The following is a 13,217-nucleotide window of genomic DNA, read 5'->3' as shown; positions in this document are numbered from 1 at the left end:
AGGGAAGTTATTTCAGAAAGTAACTTATAGAAATGGTGGCATTCTGCTATAGCACCACACTCAAATTCATTAACTCATTATTTTTGTAAAGGCAGACTGCATGTGTAGGTGTTTGATACACCTATGGCAAAAGGACTGAATGAAATACCTGAATTAATTGATTTAGGGATTCTGTCCTATTTTTTTTGTTTTATGTTTTTTATCTTTCTTAAAGATTTTCATCAGTAGTTTACAGAAAGCTAATTAGCAGTCATGAGCATCTATTACTTGTTAACTACATTAGCCATAGCTCCAGTGCAAAACTATAGTAGCCAACTTTGGATACCAAACTTGTATAGGGTAAGCAGAACATTAAAAAACAATATATATATATTGCCAAACTTTCAAACATTTCATCAAATTTCACCAGATTTCAAAGGAAAATGTGGAGGATATTTTGTGGGCTCAAAGAGGACTCTTCAAAGAGGATTTTTCTAGTTCTCCAGAGTTAGCGATGTTTAGCAAGATTCCTGACAATCTTCCCAACCTTTGCATCAACAAACACAGATTGACTGAAGAGGTCCTTGCTAGCGGGCATTAACAAGCAACATGTGCACTACTGTGTTGGTCTCTTAGATTCTCACTATGGCCAGTGTGTTTGTATTTGCTTGAAAGTAAACACTCTGTTTTCCCTTTGGAGTCATCTTTAAAGGCATTGCATAAGCTCAGTGTAAAGCAGAGGCCATTGGTTTACATTACCTCTGCTGGAAAAAGGAGCGTGTTTTATTGAGACAAACAGCAGCTGGATTTGGACCCACCCTTTTCTCCTCAGATTAAATGAGTGTGGCCCCTGGCTGTTCTGTTTTGACTCTTTGTGATTTATGTGGCTCCGCTGAGCCACCTACAAACGTGTCTGAGGGGACGGTGCTGCTCCCCAGCTGTCTGCAGCCCTGAGAGACCCCCAGCTCCGTAACGCTCCCATGACCTGCTCTCAGGGGTTTGATTATTAGACCTGTGCGCTTTTAAATAAGCAAAGGCCTCTGGGATTTTACTGCTTTCTTTGAAGGCCATAGCAAAGCCTGTGTAATCTGAAAAGCCTTCGCTATCTGTATATATACTCTCAGCGCAAGTGTGTTTAGTGAATGGTTTTTTTTTTTTTGGGAGTAATCTGTTTTTATTAGAGATTTTCCTCTCGTATTGCTCCTGGCCTCGTTCTTCATCACTTCATATGAATTACTGTTATTATCACATATTACTGATATTTTTAATTTTGCAAATTATACACTCTAATGATTTTACAGGGGCCATTTTAGGAAAAAGTAAATTTTTAAAGTTAATTTGCATCATTCATTCAAGTACCTGGAGTGCCACAAACTACCATAAACTTTGAAACAAAACAACTCCAAAAAAGCTTGGGAAGCATGAACACATGTGATAAAAGTAGCATCTACTTCTGAAGTCCAGTGCTGAGACTTGAGAACTGTCCCGCCTCCTTGTCTGAGGCTCTCCAATCACGGAGCTGTACGGAGTTGTCCACGTTTATATGAGAGCACAAAGACAAGGTTAAATGGAGTAAAACAAAGATAATGGGCATGAAGGAAGTGTACTGATTATATGTAGCAAAGATGATAACGGAAAGAAAGAGAATAAAACACAAATGGCTTAAAAAAAAGCAAGCTCCTGCTCCTCACTTGTGGGCGCTTGTTTTGTGGTTCATTTTAATTTAAAGGAACAAATGCTCAAACCTGGTGTTCTGAGGGCTGGTTAGGCAGAGACACAGAAAGAATTTCACTTACTTGCTTGTAGCTGGTTTGTTCAAGCTGCTAAATTATTTGGGTCACCATTTTGACACAGTGACTAGTATATGGATTTTACTAGTGTTTGATCCCAGTTGGCTGCTAAGGCTTAAAATCACAGCTCACATGCCCCACTCGTTCAGCCAATAGAAAACTGAGGAGCACATGTTCCACCAATACTCCAATAATGCCCCTTGCATGTTTACAGTTCTGTCTCTCACACCTTCAGGTGTAAAAAGCTGTGAGACATTCCCTGTTCTAAGGGCAGTGCTGCCTGTTTGCTCCAGGTTGGAGCTTCCCTCATTATTTGAGTTTCAGGAGTTCCTGGGAGTTCAAGAGGCTCTGTCTGTGGTATCCCTACCACCCCCACCCCGTGACATTAAGAAACAGTGTGCTCCCTCAGTCTATTACCATTCGTGCTACACGTTGTAATGGATATTTTACAATACATCCATGCCAAAGAAAAGTCTTTAATTCTTAAGCATTTAATTCCACAGGAAAAATTAATCCCTCTTAAATACCTGAAGGATCAGGCTTAATATAGCTCCTTAAGTTAATATCAGCTTAACTGATCTGTTACAATATGCCTTGATTGTCTCCAGAAGCAATCTTTCAGATCGGATCACCACACTGGCCTGAGGTTGACTTTATCAGACCAGTCAGTATGAGATGAACAAAGCTGAGGAACATGGACAGGTGAGGGGTCAGGTGTCTCTGGGGCTTAGTTACTGTGAGCTTCTAGTTCTACATAAACAGGTGGAAGGAAGCAACACTCTGAGCTTTGTTGTGGGTTGTAGCTGGACAGCAGCTGGACTCAGGGGACACGGCATGTGCTGTGCCTAGTGCACAGACCGGGGGGAGAGTGTGTCTGTCATGATTGAAACCAGGACCACACTCTTGGCAGGTCACATGCTCAGATACTGAACCACATACACAATTTCTCCAGTAGTGCACACACACACTACACACTGTCCCTCTCGTGACCCCAAGACTGACCTCTGCTGATAGGACAGTATTATCCTGGCTCCTGTAGGATGAAGTGGTTGTGTCAGTCATCCCTCCCCCAACCCCCACTATACAATGGCACACTGAGCCAAGTGACTGACTTGGGTGCAAGTGAAAACCAGCACCGTCCAGCAACAAATCCCAGACACCTCGCTTTAAAAGCTGCAGATGACCATTACTTCTAGGATAATTCTTTTTGTCTTTTCTGTAACCTGTGTGGGGATAAGTTTTTAACAGCTAAATAATGATTGTGAATTTCTTAAATAAATAAATCAATTTCTTAAATGTTTAATTTAATTATTTGACCTAAAAATAAAAGCTTAAATCATTTAAAGCAATATATTTTTTTATTATTTGAACATTATATTATCAACACATTAATAACTATTGAATTTAACCATTTCAATTATTAATCAATCTTTTTGTTTAATGAATTGTTCAGTTATTTAATTTTCAATGATTTATTTTTCATTCATTTATAAATCGTTTATTTCTTATTTTAACATAATATAAAAAAATGTAATTATCAAAGTGTTTTACATTTTATTTGTTCATATTTTTAATGAATGAACCTTTTTTTCACTCATTAAGTAATTGTCACTGATTAATTTGTTTTATTCACAGTAATATTGTTAAATTGATTTAATGTTATTTATTTGAAACATTTTAATATCAGTAATGATATTGCATTATCAAAATATCAATAAAAGTCTATATATTATTGCTCACCTTATTTTTTATTTTATTTTTAGTTTCAAAACATTTAATGCATTGTAATGTAATCCAATATAATTTTTGGTGGTAAATGTTATTGTGAGTTTTGGTTAATTTTTATCTTAAAATTACAGCTTCAAAATACTTGTGATTCTGGAGAGAAAAACATCTTTTCTTGTTGTTCTGGTCTCAGCACTGCAGAAACTGCATTATGTAACTTTTGGAAGAGGGTAGAAAATCAAATCCTCCCCACTGATTTCAGTACAGTGCAGGTAAAGTGAATTTCACTAGGGAGCCCCTGGAGCAATAAAATCTTGTTTTAAAAGCTAGTTTTCCTTAAAAACCTAAAAAAAAAAATTATAAAATAAATAAAAAAAACAAACAGCTCAGAAGGACAGTGCATCATGTTCTGTAGTGTTATGATCTAGACTAATACACAGGTCTAACTCTAGACTGGTCTATCCAGGCTGACTGCTTAGGGCTACTTTTATTATTATTGTGACTCATAAATGTCCAAGATGCTTGTTGTGCAGATTTGTTAATAATAAAACTCAACATTAACATTAAACATTACATATTAATGCTTTTTAATGTTACAAATCATGCAACTGTAAGCAGTGGAGTCACAACTCTCTTCTATACACACACACACACAAAAACAGGCGAGCACATATGCAGAGAGATGGTTACTCAAATATTTACACAGAGCCCAGGCACTTTTCCCTCACTCTCCTCTGAGTGAAGATGTTAATCAGCTTTGTTTTACATTACTTACAACTGCAGTCTGAGGCTCTTAGACTCTGTCCCCCACTCTGCTTTGTTTTGTTTTGCTTTGTTGTGGGTTTTGACTCCAATCCACAGTCTTATCTAAATGCCTGAGCGTCTCGCTATCTTTGGTAACTTTTTGCCATTTTTTTATCTCCGCAGTGAATCATGGGAAGTTTCCCAAGCAGGAGGACTCGTATGCGTTTGAGGAAGACAGCAGCAGTGAGAGTTTGTCTCCAGATCAGCCCCTCAGTGACGAGTCCCAGAGCTCAGCAGGACCCTTAACAGACCCCAAGGGCAGCATTCCCTCACCCTCGCTGACCAGCAGTGCACAGGTGACCACAGCACAAACCACGACTTCTGCACTCAATGGATTACACACGGTTACAGTGACCATGTTGTTTAACTTGAAGTGTACAGTTGTGTGCAAAATTGATGGGGCCCCTGGTCATATTACATGTTTTGTTTGTTTTCTAAGTAAAAATAAAAATGAAACATGGAACACACTACACACCAATCACTATACACCTCGTGTCCAGTTTATCAGCCTGATGCGCTTTTTAGTTCTGGAATTACAGACTATAATCCATGTTTCTCTGCTAACCTTGCTAGTACCCTTTTACCATGTTCTTCAGTGGTCTGGACCCCCACAAGACCACCACAGATGAGGTCATGCGTGGATCATTCTTAGCACTACAAGGACACTGATATGCTGGTGGTGTGTTGTGCTTATTCGAGAGGACCAGATAGAGCCGTGTCACTGCAGTGCTGAGAATTATCCTCCAGTATTATCATACATGCTCTGTTGTGAACAGGGTGAATGGGGGCTAAAAAGTATGCAGAGCAATGTTTTCTGTGACATCACTCTTCAGAGGAGCACATCAGTAAATGATGGAGGTCTGTCTTTACTGTTTATTTTCAGGATTTAAAATAAAAGTTCAACAATATATAAGGACTTGACTCTAACACAGTGCATATATCATAAAAATAATAATAATAAATGGATAATAAAAAAGGAAACCTTTCACAAGCTATAAAGCCATTGCATATGGGGAAAAACTGCATGTATAATGTCCACTGATGTAATTTCAGATATATTATCATCATTAACCTAGCCAAATAACTCCTTTATCAAGAAGGTCATCATCATCATCATCATTTTCTTCTCCGCTTCTCCATTTCAGGGTCGCGGTTTTATCAAGAAGGTAGTTTACATAATTGATGATTTTCTTTTTAAATTAAATAATCGTGTCAGCCACAAACTATGCCACATATGGTTACTGTCAGAGCAAAACTCTGTTTTTCAGTTCAGATTTTGGTTGTTTTTTTGTTACACACATTGAAAATTGTACCTGCCCTTTTACTAACATTAAATTATAGAACTGTTATGACACATCAACTCCTACAAATGCTCAATAAATCACATGAAATTAAATCTAGCCATAATTTACATTGTAATTTCTTTCAATTTCAGAGATTTGTTCCCTTGGATTTGAGACATGTGTAGATTAGCTTTGTAAAATGTGCCCCCTGTGGCCATGGTCTGAACTGCAGTACTCTGGTTAATCTCCTAAGAGACCGTTACAAGGACATGGCAGGTCTTTGGCTTTGGGCCCTCTCTGTATGCCAGTGTGTTTCTTACAAAGTGCAAAGGATATGATGGCCTTTGTATTTTTTTCCAGTACGTCTCCAAGCTCAGTGTGTTGCCTACTCTCAGACTGTGGGCATTAAAAACAACCGTCACTGCTGACAGCAGGCCTGGCATGGACCCATGACACATTACCCAGCTCACGTGCAGCTGTCACGCACAGCTGCAGTTATATTTAATACTGGGACCAGTCCTTTTATTCTTAAACATCAAGTGAAAAGGACATAATATTTATTTTATGACACACTATATTCACTATACGATATTCCCTACTATTTGTAATTTAAGGGTTCACAGATAAGAGAAACTACTCCTCAGAACCAAGAAGAATGTGCCCCTACTACAAACAGCCAGGCAGCTCCGCCCATACCAGTCCCTGCAATCATCAAGGTGAGAGAAACACTCCCTGACTATACAGACTGTAAATTTACAGAGATAAATCTTTCTTTCTGTTTTGCTGTGAGTGTGCAGCTGTCAAATATATACATATGGAAAGAGTACTACCAGCATGCATACTTTTCTTTATTTGTTTTATATACTGTATTTTACTATACTCTAAAATGTGTGCATGTGTATTGGGATGTGTTCAAGATATCGAAGCAGTAACCTTTGACCCTGAGCTCATGTCTCTAAACTTTAGACCAAAGTACCTGGGTCTAGACAAATGATTGAAAATTAATTGATGAAATTATTAATCATAATGGAGGTAAAATATTATATTATTAAGTAATATATTGGTTTGTGGTCGTATCGCCCAGCCCTGATCTGTCCCCACAGTTCCTTTACAGTAAATTCAGCCCAGGTTTGTAATAATAAGTATTACCAAAGTAAGCTCTAAATAAAATGAAGAATTGTTAGCTTGAGGAACTGTAAAATATTTTTTTCCAAACTGTAGAAAAATATATTAGACAGCTTGATTAAACTTTCCTTTTTTCTTCTTTGAAGAGAAAATCTATGTAGATTCATGGGTAACAATCTAGTGCTTTCTTCACCTCTGAACATGCAGCAGTCCAAAACATCGGACAAGAACCGGCACAAGAAGCCCAAAGACATCAAGCCAAAGGTGAAGAAGCTGAAGTATCACCAGTACATCCCCCCGGACCAGAAGGCGGAGAAGTCCCCTCCACCCATGGACTCAGCCTACGCCCGGCTCCTGCAGCAGCAGCAGCTGTTTCTCCAGCTGCAGATCCTCAGTCAACAGAAACACCAGCAGCAGCATAGCCATGCCCACCAGCCCCAGTGCCCACAGAGCCAGAGCTTCAGCTACCAGCCCCTCCACCAGCACCAGCAGCCGACAAACAAGTCAGTCACACACACTCCCCCCAGCCTCCACTGCACTGTTCAATGACATTTCAGTCACACTTCACATTTCATTAGGGTCCATATGCGTGCCATTTATTGGCCAATATATATCTTAGAGACAATTTTATAAGGGTTGTCAATATGACAGTTATAATTGGATTAAGCATGCAATGCATTTGTGGCATATTTAGACAGTTCCAAAACTCTTTGCAAACTTTTTGTACCATGTGTGTAAATATCATTAATGATCTGCCATATTATCCACCCTTATGTCCCGTATGAGACTGTTTATACTGTATTAATGTGCTTCAGACAAGCGAGTGAACAACTCACACCCTGCAGTGGTGCCACCAGCACACCCAGCAGCAACTCCTCATCTCCTGTGAAGACCACCTACTGCAGCCCACCCAGTATTACTCCAGTCAGACCAGGGCCTCTACCTGCCAACCTGGATGACCTTAAAGTACGTAATGGGCTTGTTGGGAGAATACAAATGATTTCTACATCCCTTTGCAACTGAGGATGGGGCAGAATTTCAGAATTAGAAAAACTAATAATGAAATTTATTAGTAAATAATATTTTTAAGCTGCTACTTAGCTTCTCTCTAACATTATTCCTTCTCATATTTAAGAACCAAGACGAGGTTGAACTCTATACTTAACAGACAAAAAGTAAAAAACAAGTCTTTGGTTTTGGTCAGTGTGTCCAAAGTGTAGCCTGTGGACTACACAGCATTTTGAATTGTGACTTTCCATTGAAAGGAGGATTTAGTCCAGGACTAGCCTTAATTCCTGTCTGGGAAACCAACCCTAGATCCTCTTCGTTTAATCCAGAGTAGGAATTAGAGAACGACTACTGCAGCTGACTAAGAGCCACTGCACTCTAGGGCTGGGACAGAATATCGATATTACAATATATTTTATTGTTTTCTTTTGCGATACATTGGCGCTAAATATCTGTATTTTTACAGAACCATGCAGGCACCCAAAACACCCTCCTCCACACACACTCAAATTTGATTTACCAGAGTCACTACTTTATGACTCCATGGGGTGGTGCTAATCATAATGAATGAACCTGCAGTGGAGAGAGAGAAACTCAGGCAGACACTGTCTTCTTTTAAGTCGATACTCTGTGCCTTAGCTTTTAAAACAGTGAAGGCACAAAAAGAAATGGACAAAGACTGTGATTTGAAAGAGCTGTCTTTAAAATAAAGTACAATGGCAATGCAACAACCCTGAATAGCCATTACTGAATTGTTCAACTGTCTGGCAGTTTGTGGCTATTTTACAATGGAATGATGACCCACTTAGACATAGACCAGGTGCCGTCAGGGTATTTGTGTTAGAGACATGAAGCTAAGCTATGCATTTTATTGTACATTGTGTCATATTGCTTGTCAAATTCAGGGAAACTGGTCCTAACAAATACATAATTCCTGCTATCTGTCTATTTAGGAGTGTTTTATCTTCTTCAGTTATTATGATTTGTCATAGGTTTGCGATATATAGAATCACAATATCATATTTTTGTTACCGTGGGCAACATAACCTGAATCTATATACAAAAGGATATCGGCTTCAAATGGCAATGAAGATTTGTCTCTGCTTTGTGCTTCCAGGTGTCTGAGCTTAGACAGCAGCTGCGAATACGAGGTCTTCCAGTATCTGGTACCAAGACGGCCCTCATAGAAAGACTGAGGCCCTATAAAGACCCCAGCTCCAGCTCTCCCTCCAGCTCTGGAGACATCACGACCGTGACATTCCCAGTGACGCCCACAGGCTCGCTATCCTCCTACCAGTCTCCCAGCTCATCTAGCGTCATGTCCCATGGGGGCGGCTACTACCCATTCTGTAGCACCAGCTCCACACCTCCCATCTCTCCTGCGTCCTCCGAGTTGTCCGTCAGCGGCTCCCTGCCAGACAGCTTCAGCGACGTCACCATGTCCTCGCCACAGTTTGGCCTCCAGCCATCCCCAGCCCACCTGAGTGCTGACGAATGTCATAATCTGGCCAGTGGCCTCACAGGGGGCTGCCTTCCTGGGGATCCTCCTGCAGGTCTGGACGCTGAAAAAGACAAGATGCTGGTGGAAAAGCAGAAGGTCATTGAGGAGCTGACATGGAAACTGCACCAGGAGCAGCGGCAGGTAGAGGAGCTGAGGATGCAGCTCCACAAGAGAAAGCACAGTCACGGGCTGCCAGACCCCCAGAGTGGACCCCAGCCACTACACCTCCAGCCCCCAGGCCAGATGCAGCAACATTTCTTTGGAGGGGTGTCTGTCAAGCAAGAGCATGTGGCCTCCAGCTGTCCACTATCCTCAAAGTCACTCAAGACCGCATCTCCCAACAGCTGTATGGAGGGCATGGGTCACTGTGGCATGACTGGTGGGCTCCGAGGTTTGGACGTTCCCTCTTCCAGGAGCCCCTCGGGACTGTCGGCTTACCTGAGCCCTCAGTGCTCACCCCAAGACTCACCGGTCACCAAAAGCTCCAGCAGCCCACAGCCCAACAGCCTGCCCTCTTCCCCCAGCCATCAGTACATGCTCACACCTCCTCTGAGCAGAGACAGCTGCTCACACCCTCTGCCCCACACTGGAGCCAGGCCACATTCCATGCAGGTACACAACAGCATACACGACAAAACTACAGGATTTTTTCTGTACACTTCTGAAGGAAAACAAAAAAAATCGGCCAAACACAAAATGGCAGAAGATTAAGCTCTTAAATAGAAAGAAATCAAATAGCACATAGCAAAACACATGCTTATCAAACACACTATTATTTCAGCCATTTCTTATGATTTCTTTAAATCCAACACTCAGTGTTGACGGCTTATAACAGTTACGCTTAAAAAACATTTCCAACGTAGTTTATGTTTAATGTGGGACCAGATATTTTCTGTTGGACTTAAATTTGGATTCTGTCCAAAATACGAGCCTAATTGACTTCTTCGTCTGTCAGAGTGAGCATTGTCCTGTTGTCTTGTCATTATTTATAGCTCTTTAGAAAACAACTTTCCAGTTGAAGGAAATAAGGCTTTCTGGAATAGCCAGATTTTGTTGTTAATAATATGTTAATAATAATATTTAATTTTATGCTTATTTGAAGTCTTGTCCAATTGAAAATACATTGTCCTAACAAACCACGTACCTACCTAAAATACTAAAGTACCTGTAACTAAAATGCAATATGATTTTAAAAAATGACTTGTCTGTAGAAAAAAACAATAATTTAAATAATGAGAGAGAGAGCCTATAGTTTAAAACGTTATTATGTTTCCCCTTTATCTGTCACTCTCACTCACACAGGTTCACATAATTTTTAATGTAAATCAGTCAGTGCTAAGTAACCAGCTGGAGTGCTAATGTTCAATAAATTACATTGAATTGCACACAATTTATCATGAACCCTGCTTCATAATTACCAATTAAAATTAATATAATCAAAATAGACTGCTAGCAAGCTGTGTGGTTTGATAGGTACTTTGGCACCTAATGACGCTTCTTACCCCTCTGCCATACAGCTAGTAATCTGTCTGTAAAAATATATTTTCATTCCTCTCAGACTCATTTTAGCATTATCTATTGGATTGAGTCGTTTTGGAGCTTAAACTGGAGTGTAACTTGAGTGCAGGTTATGGGGAAACATTCTAACTGATTAGCTTAGCCCCTGAGTAGCTTAGCTTCGATGCTAGGAAACCTGAAATCCTCTCATAACCATTTTCTAAAATTATTTTTAGTTCGTTTTGATTTTATATTTTGGTGTTGGAATCAGTAGTATTCTGAATGCAGAACAGTTTTTCTGCAAGCACTTACAGAACATTTCACAGACTAAAAAAATATCCTAGTAGTAGTACTAGTAAAAACTAATAAGTAGCAAGTAAATAGAACATGAACGACAGGCTACAATATTAGTTTCTATATGGACTCAAATTAGTGTATAATGCCATTTCTACACAATGCTTCACATTAAATAAACATACAACAATGACAACATGTACAGAATTTAAATCAGAACTGTTGTCCTCAAAGATGAAATGTCTCTCTGTCGCAGCTCTCACAGAAGAATGTGGCTCAGTCCGTAAGCTGTTCCTACACAGCTGACCAAAGAAGCCTGCAGCCAGTGTACTCCAACAGTGCCGAGAATAACCTGAACCCCAGAGGGTCTTCTAAGGCCAAGAGCCAAAACACGCAGCAAAAGGTTGGTGAGGAGATGCGATTAGTCCAAATTATCTTACCTTCTTAAGTTTATTCATGCACAAAATCTATCTGGGGAAAGCATTACACAAATGCTGATCATTTTCCACTTTATCCTCTTGAGATAAATGCAATCTGTGATCAAAAACATTGTCCAGAAATACCATACCATATCATACTCTTTCTTTAATACTCTCTAGATGTCTCCATAATCATCTGGTCACATGTGTTCATATGCCCAATATTCACTGAATCGTGTAAACATGAGAAGTCACAAGTCTCTCTATGGGCATGATTATGGTCATGTGATCATATCACATGGCCAAACATATGGAAGGATTTGGAAGTATGATATGAGCCAGTGTTTATAATTTAATCCAGGCCAAATAGGCAGAAGAAAATAGAACAGCTGATTCTGGTTTGCCCCATTCACATGGCCAAACACGCACACACATACGCACACACATACTGCATGATACACAGAAAAGTGTGACCCCTTTTGACCCTCAAGACCTTCTCAGCTTTTCTCCGGACCCTCTTCCTCATCTGAGGTTTAACATTTCACCCTATCTCCTCGTTTAGATGGCCATATTACACACTCCCAGGCACCCTGACCAAAAGTGTGCCACCTCCACCACTGCCTTCTGTAATTCAGTCTCTGCATCTGCCATTAAACGGCCCCCATGCTATGAGGATGCAGTGAAGCAGGTAAAGGAGACCCCGATAGCAGCTGAGATCCCCCTACCTTCCTTCCTTTCTTCACAGCACAAGCTTCTTGCTTCTTTTCAAGCCCAGGATCCTCTTCTCTGCCACTCTTACTTGTCATGTTCACTCCCCTCCTTTTAACACTGCATGACCAGCCCCCTAAGGCACAGCCAGCTCCTGCAGCTCTAGTTAGAGAGCTTTCCTGGCTTTTATTTACACCTAAAGCTATACATTTAGGAGAAATTACACCCAAAAAATAAACTGCCTTCCTCGCTACACACTAGGGTTAAATTCCCATCTGGGGCAGGCACACAACATTAAGTCAACGTGAGTCCTTGGGCAAGACTCCTAACTTTACATTTGCCTACATCTTTAACATGATTAACAACTGTAACATTGGTTATCATATTATATATATAATAAATATACTTAATTTCAAAGAATGTGCATGTCCTTTAGAAATTAAATAGCCAATAGGAATTTTAGACTGTGTGATGTGTATTCTGATCCATCAAATGATCAATAAAATTCCAGTAGAATAAAAGATTTTTGGGTGGAATTCCCCTTTAAAGCAACAGCATCCAGATTGTGGGTTATGTATGTTTGCAATATTTGCAAGTAAAAAAAAAAGTTGTTGTTTTGCAGTGGTCACTTTTGCAAAATCTGCCCACATCCAAACAAGACATGGCGCGTTTGATACAGTTGCAAAGCGTAATCCTTTTTTTTTTTTTTTGGGTAGTGATACTTTGCAGATCTATAACTGCAACACAAAGGAAATGTTTATGTCAATGAACAGAACCTGAGACCAAATTCCCTGTCATTAATATGTTAAATGTGATTACTCTGCAGCAGATGGCCAGGAGCCAGCAGATGGATGAACTTCTTGACGTTCTTATTGAAAGTGGAGGTGAGCATAACAGTTTAGTATGAATATTAACAAGTACCAATAATTCGAAATACAGCAAAATCTTTCAGCTTGTTGCACCTTCAGTGGTTTTCTATGAGAGAACGCTCTTCTGAAGGTTGTATAGGCATCTTTTATGAAGTTCAGCGCATGTGATTAGAAATTCCGGTTAGTCTGATTAGTCTCTATTACTTCCGTTATGG

At 40.0% G+C, this 13,217-nt stretch overlaps 1 protein-coding gene across 1 annotated transcript in view; it reads left to right on the top strand.

The window, feature by feature from the left end:
- Positions 1-13,217, top strand: part of myocd (myocardin) — a 68,043-nt gene that overhangs the window by 53,685 nt on the left and 1,141 nt on the right. Inside the window, exons 6-12 of the mRNA XM_066662950.1 lie at positions 4,422-4,594; positions 6,196-6,297; positions 6,914-7,209; positions 7,522-7,672; positions 8,832-9,827; positions 11,263-11,409; positions 12,960-13,017. Of these exons, the coding sequence (XP_066519047.1) occupies positions 4,422-4,594; positions 6,196-6,297; positions 6,914-7,209; positions 7,522-7,672; positions 8,832-9,827; positions 11,263-11,409; positions 12,960-13,017 (1,923 nt within the window). The remainder of the gene's footprint in view (positions 1-4,421; positions 4,595-6,195; positions 6,298-6,913; positions 7,210-7,521; positions 7,673-8,831; positions 9,828-11,262; positions 11,410-12,959; positions 13,018-13,217) is intronic.

Source organism: Hoplias malabaricus, chromosome 3, assembly GCF_029633855.1.
Source record: "Hoplias malabaricus isolate fHopMal1 chromosome 3, fHopMal1.hap1, whole genome shotgun sequence".
Lineage (NCBI taxonomy): Eukaryota > Metazoa > Chordata > Actinopteri > Characiformes > Erythrinidae > Hoplias > Hoplias malabaricus.
This window is presented reverse-complemented; position numbering and strand designations above follow the sequence as displayed.